We start from the raw sequence: 19,567 nt of genomic DNA on the forward strand, positions 1-19,567 counted from the left end.
CAGAGGTAGAGGTCGTGATTCATCAGTCTTATAGAACACCCAGTGCTCATGGCATCACATGCCCTCCTTCATGTGCATCACCCAGTTACCCAATCCCCCCATCCTCCTCCCCTCCAGCAATCTTCAGTTTGTTTCCTATGTTTAAGGGTCTCTTGTGGTTTGTCTCTCTCTCTGATTTTATCTGGTTTTATTTTTTCCTCTCTCCTCCTATCCTCTGTTTTGCTATAGCAGCCTAAACAGATTAAGACAAGTATGACAGCCTTCTGCCCTCTAAAATGACTGTTTTATGCCTTCTTTTCAGTCCTTAAGCCTCCTACCCAAACATTCTTCTTCTCTCTCCTTACTGATCTTGCCTCAGACCTTCTAGTTTATTGAGAAAAAGAGAATCAGTCTCAGGCAGAAACTCTCTCCTGAAATCACTGAATCTATTCATCTATCTGCATCTATACCACTGTCTTTCATTACTATAAATTTTATGTTCATGTTCATGAGCCAACACTTCTACCTATTACCTGGATTCCATTCCCTTTTGTTTTCTAAAAGACTTGACTCCTAAAATATACACATTCTCTCATACTATACCTTTTTCTCTTCTCTACTGGATAATTCTCATTAACCTAGACATACACTTCAGTATTTCCATCTTTGAGAATTCTACTTTGACCCCACATATTCCTCTATAACCAACATTTTTCAGCTCTTCTTCATGAAATATTTTGAGATATCTATAGTGCTATGTCTATTTCTCCTTACATTTTCTCCTCATTGTGCTTGTCAAGGCACGTAACTACTACATGTTGCCAAAATCCAATGGTCAGATCTCTTTATTTTATTTGACTTTTCAGCATGTTTCAGTAGTACTGGCTGTGCTTTGTTGTCTTGGCTTTTAAGTCACCACACTCTTTATCGGTTTTCTTCCTACCTCACTGGCTACTCCTTTTCCAACTCCTTTGCTTGCTTCTTTTCCTCTGCTTTCTCTCTAAATCATTGGAATGCACTCTATAAATACATTTTCTCCAAGTAGTTTTTCCTACATGCTGATGATTCTCAACTTTGTATCTTTGGTTCCTTACACAGAACACATATGCATGCACATTTTCTTTTTTAGTCTTTTTCATTTGGTAAATAGCACAATCATTCACTCAAATTCAAGAGAAAAACCTAGGGGCTTCTCTTTTTTCTCACCCCTATATTTGTAACATCACCAAGTTTGTAGGTTCTGCCTCCAAAAAATCTCATATCTATCCAGTTTTATACCACTTTAGCCCAAATTATTGTCATTCCTTCCTGGATCCCAATTGTCTTCTGCTACTAATCTTGTTCCCCAATCCCTATGATCCATTAACCATATAATAGGCCGAACACATCTTTTTTTTCAGGGTAAATCAGATATTACTCTTTTCCAGAAGAACTCCCTGCTGGTTTATCATCACATTTTAAATGAATTCCTCCATGACTTGTTCAAAGCCCTATATGATTTGGCCCCTACCTATCTCTTCAAGGTCATATTATACCACTTCATCCATATTCCAGCTGTAGCAGTCTTTATGGTGTTTCTTGAAAAAGCCAAGTTCTTTCCTACTGTAGGATTTTTGCAATTGGAGTTTCCTTTAACTACAATACTCTGATCCTAAGTATTTCTATGGTTGGCTTTTTAAAATCACTGAGGTCTCAGCACAAATGTTAGCTCTTCAGAGAGCCCTTCCTTAACCAATCAATCTAAAGCAACTTCTTCCCCAGTATCTCTCTTATGTCATATTGCTTACTTCTTCACTACACTTAACATCATTCAAAACTTCCCTGTTCATATCTTCTTCTTTCACTAAATTTTAAGTTCCATGAGAACAGGAATCTTGCCATTGTTTCTTACCACTGTATTCTGAATAAAGGCAAGACAGTAGATTCCTTAAAGATCATTATCGGATGTCTGTTCCTGAGTCACTCAACCTCTCTCACATTTGCAAATTTACTAGTACTAAACTTAGCTCTGCATCCAGGCCATACAAAGGCGAAGAAGGCATGGCTCCTTGAGGATCTCATCCATTCATCCCTTCAACAAATCTTTACTGAATGTATATACTAATATACATATTATATACAGTTCCAGGTACTGTTTAATTTATGTCTAGTTCTCTCCTCAGTAAAATGGAGCTTTGTTAACCAACTCCAACTCACATAAGTGTATAAACAGGATGAGTATGAAAATAATGTTCAAAATGAGATGAAGCATATACATGTCATTTATATAGTACTGTTAGTGCGCTTGCCTCTTTCCTTTTGTCTGGTAATGGGCAGGAGCTCATGGCAAGAAACAGCCAACTGATAAAAACCGCTATATAAATTTTGTTACTCACAGAAGGCAATAAATATGAATGCCCTTTTCACAGGCACATAGTGACTAAACCATTTGGGGTCATGAATTCTTTAGCTGTGATAGAAACAAGTGTTAATTTTTCACAGTGTTGTTGCACAAGTAATCATTCTATTTACCCTTAAGGAAAATTAGGGAGTACTCAGGTCAATTGCTCCTTTCTATCATACCATCTAATTTTTCATAGGCCCTAAGGCACACAGAGAGGGGTGTCAGGGACCTGATATGGGCCAGCAGAGCTCTTATAACTCCTGAATGATGTACTGGACACATGGTACCTGTGCAATAACCGTCCTTAATCCTTCAAAAGCACTGATCGAAAAGGCTTTCCCTTTGTGATAAAGCTAACAGAAATCGTCCGGGGACCAAGGATCTGAGAGGTGGGTAGGTTAGGGAGGAAAGCCTTCCCGGGATAAGCAACTAGTCCTGGAACACACCTCCAGTCCCAGGAGCACGTGAAGGTTCATGTGCAGATATTCACGATTTGTACAACGGTGTGCTTTTAATAAAATTAATTTTGCGGTCAGTCTTGAGTGACCGACCTCTTTTTTCTTACTTGCGAGTTACCTGTAAAGTGAGAAAAACAGAGGAGGAAGGAAAATAAAGGGAAAATAAATAAGAGATGTGGGATGAGGAAGTAAAGAAACGAGTCAGGGGGAGGAGAGAAGAAGGTGTGTGGCTGCTTCCCCAGCCTCTGGCAAAGGAGCCCCTGTAGGCTCCCGAAGCAGGAGGAAAGGGGTTCCTTGAGCCTACAGGAAGGGAAGGACTGCGCGAGGCGAGGGGCCAGGAGTGCCCAAGGGCCTGGAAAGGGAGAAAGTTGAGAAAAATGGACCGTACCTACAATTCCTTCAGCATCCCTTGCTCCCCCGGGAGTGGCCCTGCCGCCCAGCAACCGCCGCGTGGACCACGCGCCGCGCCGCGTGGAGGACAGCGGCGGGGACCAGGCTCCGGTCAGGGCGGCAGGGCGGGGGCCTGGGCGGGGGCCTGGGCGGGGCTATCAACGTGGGCGGGGCCTGGCGTCGGGGGCGGGGCGTAGGCGGGCCCGACAGCGTGGGCGGGGTCTGGCGGCGGGGGCGGGGCTAGTGGCGCTGGCGCCTGTAAGTGCCCTGGGGGGCGCTCTGGCCAGCGGAGGGGAGGGTTTGGGGGTTCCCCGGGACCGACTGGTGTGCTTTCCCTCTGTTCGACCCTTTCCTTTTCACGTCGCTTGTGAACATTGACCTGTTGGGTTGTCGAAGTCCAGGGACAGAGTTGACATCACAGGGCCCTTCAGCCAAAAAGCACCGCCAGGGGCTGCACCTGCCAGAAGTGACTTGTCACAACTCGCATCATGTTTCCCCTTAAGTCAGCTTAAATATAGTGCGACTGTAAAAGAGAATAGTCCCTGGGGTTAATTAAGACTGTCTGGGCTCAAATTTCAGCACTGCCACTTTATAGATATGGAACGACAGACAAATACATAATAGGCTCTCTGGGCTTCAGTTTTCTCTTTTGCAAAGGATGTGGTTGGTGGTGGTGTGAGAAAAATTAATTGATACAAGTGTCTGGAACAGGACTTGTACAAAGCAAATACTCACTGTCCTGTTAGTATAAAACAGGTTAGTATAACCCCGCCCCTTTTTTTTCCTCCACATGAAATCTTATGTGGAGAGACCTTCATAATAAATGAAAGCAGAGCTACTCCAGTTGAGGGTGGGGGCTCCTAGAAGCTTTGCGTTCTTAGTCCTAAGCCTCCTCTAATGGAATCTCCAAGTGTCCTAAAAGAGGAAAACAGTTATTGGAGAGAGTCCAAACTGTTTATAAAAACAAACTGCTTTTTTCTAACTTTGCTCCTGATACTCCAAACTTCAACTCCCCATACTCTATCCCTTTTTTGCCTACCTTTTTTTTAAAGTACTTCTTCTTCTTCCTTTTTTTTTGGGGGGGGGGGCGCAGAGAGAGCACATGTGAGAGGGAATGGAAGTGTGCCAGAGGGAGAGGGAGAGAGAATTCCAAGCAGGCTCCAGGCCCAGCAGGTGCCCTAGGAGGAGCTTGATTCCCATGACCTTGAGATCATGACCTCACCTGAAATCAAGAGCAGGTCATATAATGGATTGAGCCTCCCAGGAGCCCCTAAAGTTATTCTATCAAAAGTATTCTTGGGGCTCCTGGGTGGCTTAGTGGTTGAGCCTCTGCCTTTGGCTCAGGGTGTGATCCTGGGGTTGAGTCCTGCATCAGGCTCCCTACCGGGAGTCTGCTTCTCCTTCTGCCTATGTCTCAGTTTCTCTCCTCTGTGTCTCTCATGAATAGATAAATAAAATCTTTTTTTTTTTAAGCGTTCTCTTTCCCCTTTTCTTATTTGTCCCTTAAAATCTGACTTAAGTTACAACTCTTTTTTGGGTGATCAAATACAAAAATTCTCCTTCATCTTCAGCATGGTATAGGCATCTCAACAAGGATTGGAAGTCATTTTCTTCCTTGTTTTAGGAGAGTAGACAAGATTTTTTGTGATTATAGAGTTAGGGAAATGCTTTGTTCTCATGGTAGGGAAGGGAAAAGCAGGGTACTGGTGTCAGCACAAATGGTAGAACTGGGAAGGAAGGCTTTTGAGAGGAGTCTGATGGCCTCCAGCACACTGCTCTGTGTTCCAGATGCAAGAAACTACTGGATAGTTTAGTGCTTTAGGGCACATCAACAAGTGGTGTTTTGGAATTCTCATCAGAACAGAAGGCTCAAGGCAGATTTAATTTGGGTTCATCAACTAAAACCTGTATTACTTGCTCCTAAAATAGTGCAAAACAATTCTCACCTGTTACAAAGAACCACATAAATTATTCATACAGAAATAGAACATTCTGAAACATTTCAAAAATGTCCTTTATTTAAAGATAACAGTGATGAAAATTTAATAAGGGTTTAAAAAACATCAATGTCGTTTCTTATAAAAACTCAATAGTAACTTAAAAATTATTAAGTTGATTATATTTGCAACCATTTAACTGAAAGCAAAACACTTTTGACGAATGAGAACCTTATTAATGACAGCATTTTTCACTAAGTTTGACATGATGAAATAACTTTAAAAATCCTCTATATAAATGACTGTACTTTGGGAAGCAATAAATTGCTATTGCTAGTAATAAAAATAGAAATGTGGTCAATGATCTACTTAGTACAATTTAACTGCAATTTTCTTTTCCAGTCCTATCACTAATTCTCTTTATCATCCTTAAGTGCCAATTATTTACTATATTCCAGGCTTTTCTATTTCAAACTTTTCTAATATGCCCGCCCTCGATCTAGTTGTTTCCTTTTTCACCTTACTCTCTAATATTAATCCATCAATTCAAATTGAAGGTCCAATTCAAGTTTTGCCTCCTTCAGGAAATTTTGCTCACTTAGAACACTTTTGAATCATTCATTTGGATTACAGCTGTTTGTACATACCTTGTTTCCATTTAAGACTCTTGAAGGCAAGTATCATATTTCATTCATATCTGTATTCTTCACAGTCTCAGTTTCCCACTAGAATTCAAGTTCCATTAAACAGAGCCCTCAAACATCTTGGTTATCACTGTATTCCTCAGCATTTAGCATAATGGCTGGCACACAGTAAGCATATTATAAGTGCATTTTGAGTGAGTGACTAAATGGATTTTAAAACATAAGCTCCATGAAGGCAAGGATTTGTCTGTTTTATTACCAGGTGAATGAATGATTATTTGGAAGGCTCGGTATTCTTTATATACAACAAAAGTACTTCAATATGTATATCTTCACAGAAGTCAAATACAAAGTATTTATGTTGCCTTTCACCTAATTCAGTGGTTGATGTATCTTTCTGAAAATAAGACATCCCCTAAAACTGTAAGAGCAAAATATAAACCAAAATAAAATGGTTATGGTTGTTTACATTAAGAGAAGTTTCAGTTTTGTTCCTTGTACTTTTCTGTGTTCTAAATTTTCTGCAATGAAAATGTCTTATTTTTGCAATCAGGAAAAAATAATACTATTTTTAAAGAATGGAAAGGATGAGATCATCTGCAAATGTGTGGCTGAGGAAACTTTAAGGACACCCGAGTCCAAACAAGGTTATTTGGAGTAAATACCAGAGAAAAAAATATTGGAATGTGAAAATAACTTAGAGCTGAAATCTCATCAGCTTGCCAAAATAAAATAAAATAAGATAAAATAAAAAATAAAATAAAATCCTCACAGGGAGAGATGGATGGCACTGACCATAGGAAAAAAAGGACACTGTAGAACAAGTGCTTATAGTGATTTTTTTTTTTTTTTAGCAGTGTCCTTAGTAGTGTGACATTCTTGCTGTGAACTGTTTTCCCCCAAATTCATATGTTGAAGCCCTAATCCCCACTGTGATCTTATGTGGAGATGGGGCCTTTGGAGGTAATTAGGTTTAGATGAGGTCATGAGGGTGAGGCCTTCATGATGGGATTAGTGTCTTTGTAAGAAAAGATACCAGAAAAAAAAACAGAAAAAAAAAAAAAAAAAAAAAAAAAAAAAAAAAAAAAAGAAAAGATACCAGAGAATTTACATACACCGCACCACCACCCTGGACCCCATTCTCATCTCTTTCCCTACTATGTGAGGACATAACAAGAAGGAGGCCAAAGCAAACTAGGAAGAGAGCCCTTATCAGAATCTGATTATGCTAGTACCCTCATGTTGGCCTTCCATCCTTCAGAACTATGAGAAAAAAATGTCTGTGTTTAAGTCACTTAGTTTATGGTACTTTGTTAGAGCTGCCCAAGCAGACTAAGACAGAACAAGTAGACTAAGATCTGAACTGTTATATGGCAAGTAGTTTTCTTTTTTTTTTTATTCTTTTTTTAAAAGATTTTATTTTTTCATAGAGAGAGAGAGAGAGAGAGAGAGAGAGAGGCAGAGACACAGGCAGAGGGAGAAGCAGGCTCCACACAGGGAGCCTGACGTGGGACTTGATCCCGGGTCTCCAGGATCACATCCCGGGCTGCAAGAGGCGCTAAACCGCTGCATCACCGGATCTGCCCGGCAAGTAGTTTTCTGTACTGGAAGAGGATCCCCTCAGTGATTCAGTCAATAAATGTTTATTAAATGCCTATTGTGTTTCATGCCCCGTGCAAAGTACTGAGGACAAAGATTATCAAGACAAGGCTCTCACCCCTAAGGAGCTGACTTCATAGGAAACAAGCATATAAACAAATTGAAAAAGGGCTATAAGTGCTTTGACAGAAGTATATATGGAGTACATACATCCCTTTTTCAGAGACTCAGAGGTTGGAGTAATTGTTCCTATCTGTGGTTGAGTTGGGGAAGTTTGGTTGGCTTGAGTCAACACTGTATCATGCTAACTCTGAGTTCGTCAACCAAGTCAACAGCTGTGGCTCACAATGTGGTGATAAACCAGAGACTTCAATGGTGAGCTCTGCACAGGCCCTTATGGGACAGCTACAGAGATTTAGATGGTGGCCACCTACCGAGGAAAGGGAGAACAGAACTTGCTGCATACTCTCCACAATGAAACAGGCTATTGGCAGCAGCTGAATGGCCTCTTCCACCACTTCTACACTGTGAATTTCCACTTCTCATTCTTCTTTGGGGTCTTGAATACTTATAGCAACATTCTCATTTACCTATATTAACTGTATTTTGTATAAGTTAACAAGCATTCAAAGCCTGTTTCTTTGACAAAAACTACTAGAAAATGTGGGACCTAGCATTAAGTGCAGCACCCTTCTGTGTTGCATGGGTTTTTCTGTCTCAGTCTTCATCATCCCTCACATCCTAGCCAAGACCCTACTTTCTCTGGAAACTGCACCACCCCTGGATTGGGTGGGTATTCCTGTTATGAGCCCCCTAACACTCCTGTATTTCCTGTATCATAGAACTTAATTATACTGTTTTGAAATGTCTTATTTAATTGTCTCCTCTATCAGACTGTCATATCCTTAAGGACAGAAACAGTAACAGTTCTGAGGATGAGCCTAGGTATTCCTAAGCTTTCACTAAGTATTTGTTGAATGAATCTGGTTTTAAAGCCTATAAAAGGAGAGGACCAGATGAGCATTAGGTTTATGTTGCTACCACCAAGGTGCACCTAACCAATTAAGTTTAGTTTGAAATATCCATCTGATTTTTGGTATAAATTAACCCAATCCAAATAAAGAGCATATACTATAAGGAGGGCATTCGATGCAATGAGCACTGAATGTTATACTATATGTTGACAAATTGAATTTAAATTTTTTTAAAAAGGGAAAAAAATAAAGAGCATAAACTAGAAGAAAGCGTAGTACCAAAGCATAACTAAAGTCAAGTTAATGTAAAAATTAAGCTGTTATATAGCTTCATATTATGTTAGCTTAATAAAAATTAAGCTGGTTTTGAACAGAGGTGAAAGTCATGGAGAAAGGGTCTGGAAGGTAGTCTAAGGTCAAGAGAGGAATGTACAGGCTTCATGCAGATCAGCTTAGTAGGATCAGAATATTTAGAATCGATTCATTTAACACATATATTTAATGTTTACTTCAAGATTAGACTCAACTTTGGAATCTAGATTAAAGAGTTTAGATGAGATATGAGTAATAAATGCTTCAGGTATACATACACCATGAGAAAAGTTGTGTACTATATTCAAACATGATTATTCTAGCAACTGGGCAGGAGTCGCCTTAGTGTCAAGAAGAACTTAAATGTGATGCACAAAAGCAGAGACGGTCTGTTGAATAAGTGGGATAAAATGTGATCTATGTAGAGAAGTCTTTTCTTTTTTTAATATTTTTATTTATTTATTCATGAGAGACCAGAGGGAGAGAGAGGCAGGGATATAGGCAGAGGGAGAAGCAGGCAGCTCCCTGTGGGGAGCCTGATGTGGGACTCGATCCTGGGATTCTAGAATCACACCCTGAGCGGGAGGCAAACACTGAACCACTGAGCCACCCAGGCATCCCATAAGTCTTTCTTTACTATCTTCTCACAGGCATGCCACAGTGTCTTGCCACAGAAATCACTCTTTGAGTTTAAGGTACAATCTGTAGAAAGCCTCTTAACATGCAAGATTATGCTACTAAGTGATGGTAACACTCAATACAGTGGTACTCCTATCTCCCAAATCTGATCTTTCCTTCCTCCTAGGAATCTCCCTAAAAAATGGTTAGTAGGAGGCAATACTCTGAGACTTCCTCAGAGCTGGGTGTTGTCATCACTAGTAGAATGCAAGAGGAGAGATGTGGCCAAATTCCACATCACTGCCTCAAAAATGAATTGCTTGCCTTGGATTGCCCCCTCCACTTCCTGAAGTCTAGAAAGGAGATATGGGAGAGATTCACCTTTAACCTACATCTTAAACTAGGGCTTACTGCATGTCAGAGCCTCAAGACAGAAGGACATGGATCTCTGAGCAGACACATGAGTCAAGTAATCCCATCAGCATCAACCAGTCAGTCAGTTTCATGAGAGGGAAATAAATTTCTATTGTGAGTACTGTATTTTTTCTTTCTTCATTATAGCAGCTTGCCGTACCCTAATTAATATTATGTTGATAAGTCTAGCATAGATTTGTAAATTAACTATCTCTTACAAAGACAAGAGGAAGAGCCCAAAGATGTGGTTCACAAGAAACAAGTAAGAAAGGGCTGAATCAGGGCACTCCTTAGGGGAAGGCAAACTCAGATGAACTACTAAAATGGGAGACTCTTGTGTTGCCACCTCAGAGAGAGGGTAAGGTCTTTTGATATCTAGATATGTGCAAGAGGAAGAACCAATGAAGACACTTCGCATACTTGAAAATTTTGGTGGGACAGTTACGATAATTCACAGAAAGGTAGCAAGAAAGGTAGAAATGGAGAAGAGACTGACTGGGACAGGAAGTAGGGGTAGAAACTGATGATGGGTTGCGTTATGGTATTTAAAAAGAAAAACAAGGAGCCAAAAACATTTCAAGGCATGACTAGTCAGGTGACCATTAATCATGAAACTATGACAATAACAGTAAGTTAGAACAAGCTATTGGCTAGTAGAACAGGACACTGAACTTGATCTTTTCCATGTTGATTTTAAATTGCGGTAGTACATTTTAGTGTATATGTCCCTAAACAAATTAAGATACATGATGAAGACATGTATTTGGGGGAAAAAAAAACGGTCAAGAAACCAGGTTGGAGATGTAGAATATTACCATCCACATAGAAAGGATAATGGCTAAAAACGCTCCTTAAAGAAACAGCCACACTTTTGGTTCTATTACATTTAAACTGTGAATATTACATATCTCAATATGCATCTAGATTACATAGCCTCTGCTAATTGGTAAAAGTAGCTGCTAGAAGCTTTCTGATCATTATATATTCAACATTCTCCCTTTTCACCTCTAAACTTGTATAGAAGTCTCTTCGTGAACTTCTTCACCATTATTTCGATGTTCAGCTTTCTGGAGAAGCCTGGGGCCCAGCAAACCAATGAGTAGACTTCCAATTGGGGCTGTGATGATGATGGACAAAAATGCCACTGTCAACACATCCATTCCGTATTCTTCTAACTGTCTTTCTCCATGTGATCTTGCTGTGTCCAAAGCCACAGATCCTATGGCAGCCTATAAAAGTTTAAAGGTAACATTGTAAACATAAGACAAGTGCATGGAGAAAAGGTGAATTATTTTGTCATTGCAAAAACAAATTGCTTATTCTTTTGCTCAGCTAAGTTACACTAGTCTTCTTTCAAAGTATACTGCAGTGAGTTTTGATTGTCTGAAAATGCTCCCTGCCCTTGCTTGGGGGAAAGCATAATGATTCATATGTACCTATTTGCATAAGGCAGAGTTACAAAAATATCAGGAAAATATAATTCAAAACACAAGGCAAATATAGACTTATGATATTAATTAACTATGACATGATCCCATTTACTAAATTCCCCCTGAGTAAAGATGAAAGCTACTAAAGCTACTAGTCATCTCATTCTTTCATCTTTGGTAATTTCAAAGTAAGAAAATATAAGATGAAAAAATTCAGTAATACTGAAAGATGGTGAAGTGCTGAATGTAAAAAAACAAAAACAAAAACAAAAAGACCCATAAGAATATGTACTGCTTTTAGAGACTGTTTTTTTAAAAAAATATTTATTTATTCATGAGACACACACACACACAGAGAGAGAGAGAGAGAGAGAGAGAGAGAGGCAGAGACATAGGCAGAAGGAGAAGCAGGCTCCTGAGCCAAAGGCAGATGCTCAACCACTGAGCCACTCAGGCGTCCCTAGAGACTAATTGTTAAACATTACGGAACTTGAAAATGTGAGGTATCTTCAAAAGTTGAAGTTAATCTTATTAGGTATTTGGTTAATTTTTGCCTCAGGAGTTGGCAAAACGTTTTATTTATGATTTATCTTTTAGAAAGTCTCATGGAAACTTGTTTTCTTTTATAGGCAAAACGCAATATTATCAGTGCACATGGAAAAATAATATAGTAAACAATCTGATTATTCCCTTATTCTACAGAACACAACAATGTTAGCCTCTAGAACAATGAAACAGGAAAGAAAATATCATGTGCATGAGACGCATGGCAGAGACTACTAATTGCCCACAAGTATCTGAATATACTCTTCTATAATAGAACTCTTCAGTTTCAGCTGGTCACATTGCTGTACAAATATAGAGTTTTTTAAGCCTTCTTTACAACTAGCTGAAGCTATGTATCTAAGTTCTTGCCACTGAGAGGTGAGAAGAAGTGATAAATGCTACTAGTAGCCTGTTCTGAAAAGAAATCGACACGTGAACTTTTTTCTCCCCACCCCTCTGGATAAGAAATGGTGAAAGGTGGACTCATGGATGGAAGACACACACTGAGGGTAATGGTCACCCTGCCAGCTCTGGAATGCCCAGAGAATTTATTGAGGACTCTCAGTTATAGCAGGTTACCTTGTACCATAGCTAATACAACATTTCAAGAATTCTTGGCAGGAATTGCACATATTATGATGTGTATTTGTATGCATGTATGTTTTGGGGTTTGTATGCATGCTGAGTTGTGATTTTAAAAATATTTTAAAATATTTTATTCATTCATTAGAAAGAAAGAGAGAGACAGAGAGAGGGCATGAGCAGGGGAGGCAGAGAGAGAAACAGACTCCCCACTGAGAGAGGAGCCCAAGTTGGTGCTTGATCCCAGGACCCCGAGATCATGATCTGAGCCAAAGGCAGACACTTAATGGATTGAGTCACCTGATGTCCCAATATATTTCTTATAGTATTACATGATTTAAAAAGTTTGAAAAACACTAAAGTAGAATAAGTATGTAAGAAAGTTTTGTTTCTTGTGCAGTGACAAAAAGAGAAAAAAAAAGTACAATACTTCACAGTACATACATTATTCAACACATTCTAGATAATGTTTTCTTATTTTAAATTGGCTTTGATAGCAGGAGAGTGCCACCTCTCAAATTTTAATGTTTCAAAACACATTTTTCATACTAAAGCTATTAGAGTGATTATTTTGATATTTACCCACTAAGGTTACCAAAGGTAGTGAAGGCACTCCGAGGGAGAAACTCTTCTACTTATTGTACTACTAACCTCACGGTATTCTTATCCAGTGTCTCAGACTTCTTTGAAAGTCTGTTGGAAATGGAAACAACTCGGAATAATGCCATAGCCCACAGCCATACAAAATCTGGCATATAGTTACAGAGCATAAATATCCCTAAACCTTCCTAAGTTAAAAACATCTGATTTGGGGGTGCTTGGGTGGCTTAGTTGGTTAAGCATCCAATTCTTGATTTCAGCTCAGGTCGTGATCTCAGGGTCATAAGACTGAGCTCCATCTTGGGCTCTGCACTCAGTGGGGAGTCTGCTTGAGATTTTCTTTCTCCCTCTCCTTTTGCCTCTGCCACCCCCAAAATAAATAAATCTTTAAATAAAAATCTGATTTTCATTTCATGAAACAGAGATTTGCATGTTTAAACAATTGCAAAATAATCAGGGAGGAGACCGTTAAATCTTGTTTGCTATAATTAGTTTGAAAATAAAGAATATAATCAGAAATATACTAAATTTACAACAAATAATAATCTATATAGTTTTAATTTCATTAGTAATGAAATTCTACCAAATACATGATTAATAATTTCAAGCACATATCTGTTCATGCTTAATCATTATAGTGAACAATTTTGGGGTCAATGTATGTGATTGATACATTTGACAATAGGTTTAGCTAGTTTGAAAAATTTATTATCAACCAATAATCTAGGAAATCAATAATATATTTCCTCAGGGTTTTTTTTTTAAGATTTTATTTATTTATTCATGAGAGATACACACAGAGAGAGGCAGAGACATAGGCAGAGGGAGAAGCAGGCTCCCCAGAGGGAGCCTGATGTGGGACTTGATCTCAGGGTCATGGGATCACTACCTAAGCCAAAGGCAGACACTCAACCACTGAGCCACCCAGGTGTCCCTCCCTGGTTTTTAAAAAATCTTTCTCCTTTATATATAAAGGCTGTAGTCAAGCATAACAGATTATCTATCATTCATTGAAATATCTCCAAATACTAAGATGGTCCATGCTATTTCTGTTTCACTCTCTTTTTGGAAGATACTATAATGAAAAGAGTTAACAGCTATTTCTCTGGGTGATTTAAAGGGCTCTGACTGATGAAAATTCCAAACTCTTCCTGTGACTACTGATTTCTAGTAGTGTAGGGAATTCTCAGATTTTTAGTTGACTTCAATAAAGCTGATGATCTAGATAAATTTAAATAAGCCATCATATTTAGGAAATCAATATGCCCAAAATAAAACTTTTAAAGAGTAGATTAGTATAAACCTTTTCATAAATCAAACTTTGATTAAATTTTCCCTAATGTAATCATTAGGAAAAAATTTGAATAAGCCCTCTTATTCAAAATTTCAAGGTATCATATAGACATAGGAGTTAAAATGCTAAGCCATCCTATCATCTTTACCTGGACTGTGGCCTTCGGAAGCCATGCAAAAGAAATAAATATCTTTTCCTTTATATTAAAGCCAGCAAAACACACCATCAGAAAGGTAGTCAAAATTCGTATCAATACTGCAATGCCCAGGACGCCAACACAAAGGCCTGCAAGAAATGCTTTCTTTTTAGACATAATAAAATAGTGAGAGAGAAACTGAATTTCATGGTTATTGATTCAAAATACTATCAATTGCAATTATCTAAATATATCAAAAAATTAAGAAGACAAAAATAGGCATAATTTATCAAAATGGCAATATCAATCAAACTATTTGTTTAAAAGAAGGTATTTTTCCTAGATTAAATCAGAAACTAATTAAACATATTTGATATATATTATAAAGGAGATTTGAATGTTATTTCTCTTATGCTTTACAGCAAGAACCAAACTTTTTTCTGTGTGTTAATTCAACATGAATTTATTAAATAACTATGCATGACAGGATTTGGACTAGATATTGGGTATACAAAAATGTATAATGTACAGACTTTGTTTGCCTCTGTAAACTTCAAAGCTGGAGGAAAAAAATAAATATAAACAATGAATACTATAGTACTATAGGGTAAGTGCAGTATGAACATACTGATAAGAGGTCACAGAAGAGGAAAAAGTTGGTATTTTCATCAAAATGGTTGAGAATTCTTTACAGAGTATAAACCCGAGGTGATATGAAAAATATTTATTAGCCAGTATGGAAGCAATTAGCCAGAACTGGCGAGGGACTGACCAATCAGAATAGACACTGGCAGTCTACACCTGTTTCACCATATTGGTGTATACACTGACTGCCCATTAGCCAGGTTGACACAGCTACTTTATTCCATCCTTTAGAATCCTTTGCTGAGAAAGATCAGTTCATCTTGATTGGCAGAATAAGGACTGACTAGAATACTGAACCTGAGAATGGCACAGCTAAGGTGACTGCTAAGGAATAGGGTGATTTTCTAAGAAGTAATTATTTGTTAAATGTTTACTGTGTGCCAGGTTCTGTATTAAGCTTTAAGTGAATTCATTAATCTTTTAACCCTTACAATCTGTCGGGTAATTTTTCTTATTTAACAGTTGAAAAAAGTGAAGTTTAAAAAGGATAAATGGCTTTCTTAAGCTCAAAAGGCTAGTCAAACAACAGATAGACACTGCTGGAGGATTTATTGTGAACCTGCAATATAGCTTCTTTACAGAAGAGTGTTGTGTTTTTTATTGAAGGATATTGCACCTAGGATGGACATTTCAAAAGTATTTGTTGCCTGAAGTATAAGAAACAAAAGAGATGATACCATTCTCAGGAGGGAGCATTGAAGGTTTGGGGAGAAGATGATTTACAAGTTTGGAACATATTGAGTTTGACGTTTTGTGAGATTTACAACTGGTCATGTTCAATCAGCAATTAGGTACATAGATTTAGAAATAAAAATTTTGGAATTATGTAGTTTATAATCAAAGCTACTAAGTGTAGATGAGCTCTGAAAAATAACATAGAGTGAGAAGCATTGAAGGCTTTGAAGAACTTAGATGAAGAACTATATGTAGTGTAAGTGAGGACTCAAAGTGCACTGAAAAATATGAAGTTTCAGAATTCAATGTAAAATGTGTTTTAAAGAGGTCAATAGTATCAAATGCTGCTGGGTGATCAAGTAAAAAAAAAAAGAGACTGATAAGTATTCATTGTATTTAACAATATAACCTTGGTGAGAGCAGGGTCAATTGTGTGATGGGCAGAGGCTAGGCTGAAATGTATTGAAGAAGAGAGTGAGAGTTGAAATGGAAAAGGGAGATATAAATACCTTTTTGGAAAAGTTTGAACAGGGGAGTAAAGAGGAAGTGTGGCAGGTGAGGGGGTAAGTTAAATGGAAAAAAGGAGATTTTATATACTTATATATATACACATATAAAATCATGGTAAAATATACACAACAAAATTTACCATCTTAACCATTTTTAAGTGTACACTTTAGTAGCATTAACTTAAACATTCACATTTTTGTGTAAACAAACTCCAGATTTTTTCATCTTGCAAAACTGATCTATTAAAGAACTCTCCCAAGTCCCGGGCAACCACCATTCTACTTTCTGTCTCTATGATTTGACTACCCTGGATACCTCATATAGATGGAATCATACAGTATTTGTCTTTTGGTGACAAATTTCCTCCAGGTGCATCCATGTTGTAGCATGTGTTGGAGTGGAAAGAAATTATTTTTTTATTTTTATTTTTTAAAGGATTTTATTTATTCATGATAGACAGAGAGAGAGAGAGAGAGGCAGAGACACAGGCAGAGGAAGAAGCAGGCCCCATGCAGGGAGCCCGATGTGGGACCTGATCCCAGGATCCTGGAATGAAGGCAGGCACTTAAACCACTTAAGCCACCCAGGCTGCCCGGAAAGAAATTATTTTAAGACAGGAGAGATTAGAGTTTGCTTAAATTCCAAAGAGGAGAAAACTGTCACATGGATATCTGAAGATACATGAGGACAGGGGAAGAATCTATGTGTGAGATCAAGAAGGAGATAGCAGAAGATGGGATTCCCAGTAAAGATGGACAAAAATGGAATGAGTGGAAAGGAGAAAATAACAAGTACATGAACACAAAAAAATTTTTAAGTGCAGTGTTATGAAATCAAAAGTTTTAATATGATTGCTTTTGAATGTATGAATACATAAATGCATGAATGAAAAAAGAAACATTTTTGTTCCATGGGTGTATATTATAGAACTGACGGGTTATCTTTACAATTCTTGCCCTTCATCAGAACAAGTCTAATTGAATATTTTTATCCTTGAAAAAATCTTTTAAGACCTGCATTTTTTGGATAGTAGTTAGCAGTGTTACTTTTCTTTACAATGAATAATATTAATGGTATAAAATTTATGCCTGAGATTGACAAATATTATTTTCTGACCTACTACTCTAAGACACTTAGATTATTATTAGCTTTTTATATAATTGTGACAAATACCTACCAAAGGTATTCCAAAGGTATTAACAAAAGTTAATTTTAGCAAGTGCTACTTGGAAATTCTTACCTACAGTTTCTGGTCTGAGAGATGCAATAGATACTTCTGCTCCGATCAGTCCAAAGAGAAGGGGCTGAAAGATGTACCAGGCACCTGCGATAATTTTTTCAACCTCTGCCTAAGGGAAACACACATATACATACCCCACACAGATTTTTATTATATGAAGTTACAAGTTCTAAGAATTTTACTCATTTGAAATTTGAGTCAATTTGACCTGAGCCAGGCTTTATTTCTGTGACATCGATAAATAAGAGGTTGGCTAAAATAAAACAAAAAATTATATAAAGATATTTCCAACATAGTTATTTTATGAGGTGCTTTAGAGTTGTTTGCAAATAGATGATAATGATAAAGAGTCTAGTAATTCTGTTAGACTCCTCTTAGGAGGACTTCTACTTGTGAATATACAATATGTATGTGTATACATATGTAATACTTAGTATTATTTTATAGCTTAAAATGTTAATTTTCATTCAACAATATGATTTAGACATCTTATAATAGTAAATATATCTAGATATATATCTAATTATCGCTATATAGTAATCTATGGTATAGAATTTTCAGTATATTCAATAATTTCTTTATTGATGGCCCTTTAAGTTGTTTCCAATTTTATCTTTTTATTTTATTTATTATTTTTTAATTTTTAAATTGGAATTCAATTTGCCAACATATAGCATAACACCCAGTGCTCGTCCCGTCAAGTGCCCCCCTCTCCAATTTTATCTTTATAAAAAACAGTTTAAGGTGACCTCAAACCATGCACAAAAATATAATTCAGGTATAGTAAAGTGCTGTGTTTATTAATTTATTACCCCTTGTTGGCTCTGCAGAAAATGAAACTGAGCCCTTTAAATATTTCTCCTTTGCTACCTGGCATTATATTAAATTTTGTCAGTAGAGGGTGCTGAAGAGATATTGCAAGGAAGATGCTCTTCCGGATTTTCAGGGCTCCTCACAGCAGGATCCTGTAGCACACTTGGGTTTCTTCAGTACACAGGTGGCTTCTGCCGTGCTGGGCTCCTATAGTGCACGGCAGACAGCACCACCAAGTGGCCAGAAGCTGCCCCCAGCTTACTGCAAGGGAGTTTCATAGCCAACCCAAGGGAGTTGGATTGCACCCTAGAGGGTGAATTTCCTGCACAGTGGAGTATAGATTTCCAGCAAATTGTCCAAGCCAGGCACCATAGGGGTCTTTTCTACCATCCAGTGAACAAAGGCTTTCTAACAAGATCTGGAATCAGGCCTGGGGGTGGGAGTAGGTGGGTGGAGTGGAGAGATGCCAGGGCATGGCTCAATCTCAGCCCTAGGAGTTTATAGTTGCTATTTCTATATTCCTCAGGGGTCTTTTACATCTTACAAGCCAATCCCTGGTTATCTAATCCCCTGGCATGGTTAATAATAAATTTTCCCTATTCCAGTTACTAGGTGATTTCCCTTTCCCCATAAGATCCTAACTAATACAAGTACTAACTTTATAACACATACTGAGAAATCCCTAAAAAAAAGATAGACACAATTAGGGTAGCACGACTAGAATGTCGTGTGGCAAAAGAAACCATAAGCAAACAAAGAACAATAAGATGACAAACCAGGAGAAAATATCTGCACTGTGTATAACAGAATAAGGAGCAATATCCAAGCAATAACAAAAAGGCATAGAACCTAATAGAAAAATGGGCAATGCATACCTACAAGTAATTTACAACTGAAAAAACACAAATCACCAAAAAATATAAAATGCTAAAATTCAGCAATCAATGAAACAAATTAAAATGATATGCCACATTTTTTTTTGGGGGGGGACACCATATTAGAAAAAATACTAAAAATTTTTATAATGTTAAATACCTGCAACTGTAAGGAAACTCACTAATTCTTAGAACAAATTAATGGTGCTTTTTTTGGAAGGCAATTTAGCAGTACTCATTACAGTATCTAAAATTTTATACTAAACAAATTTTTCTAATCAATTAATAAGAATCTGTATTTTTGGACAACACTTTTGCATTTATAATTACACGTCTTTGAGAATCTGGTTTTCCATATCTATTTTTCAGCAGTTTAACAAAAGACGATTACATTGTGTCTCTATTTTCTTTTTTTTTCTTATTAATTCTGGTATGTTTATTCAGATAAAGATTCTATTTCCTCTTGGCTTATAAATGTTGAGTGCATATGTGAAGGGGTTGGTTGATTTACTT

General features: G+C 37.6%; 1 protein-coding gene across 1 annotated transcript in view; it reads right to left on the reverse strand.

The window, feature by feature from the left end:
• Positions 1-6,892: 6,892 nt before the first annotated feature.
• Positions 6,893-19,567, reverse strand: part of SLC9B2 (solute carrier family 9 member B2) — a 58,660-nt gene continuing 45,985 nt past the window's right edge. The window contains exons 11-13 of the mRNA XM_041757653.1: positions 17,367-17,475; positions 14,309-14,445; positions 6,893-10,937 (exon numbers count right to left, since the gene is read on the reverse strand). Coding sequence (XP_041613587.1) covers positions 10,716-10,937; positions 14,309-14,445; positions 17,367-17,475 — 468 coding nt within the window. The 3' untranslated portion in view covers positions 6,893-10,715. The remainder of the gene's footprint in view (positions 10,938-14,308; positions 14,446-17,366; positions 17,476-19,567) is intronic.

This window comes from Vulpes lagopus, chromosome 6, assembly GCF_018345385.1.
Source record: "Vulpes lagopus strain Blue_001 chromosome 6, ASM1834538v1, whole genome shotgun sequence".
In the NCBI taxonomy this organism is placed as follows: Eukaryota; Metazoa; Chordata; class Mammalia; order Carnivora; family Canidae; genus Vulpes; species Vulpes lagopus.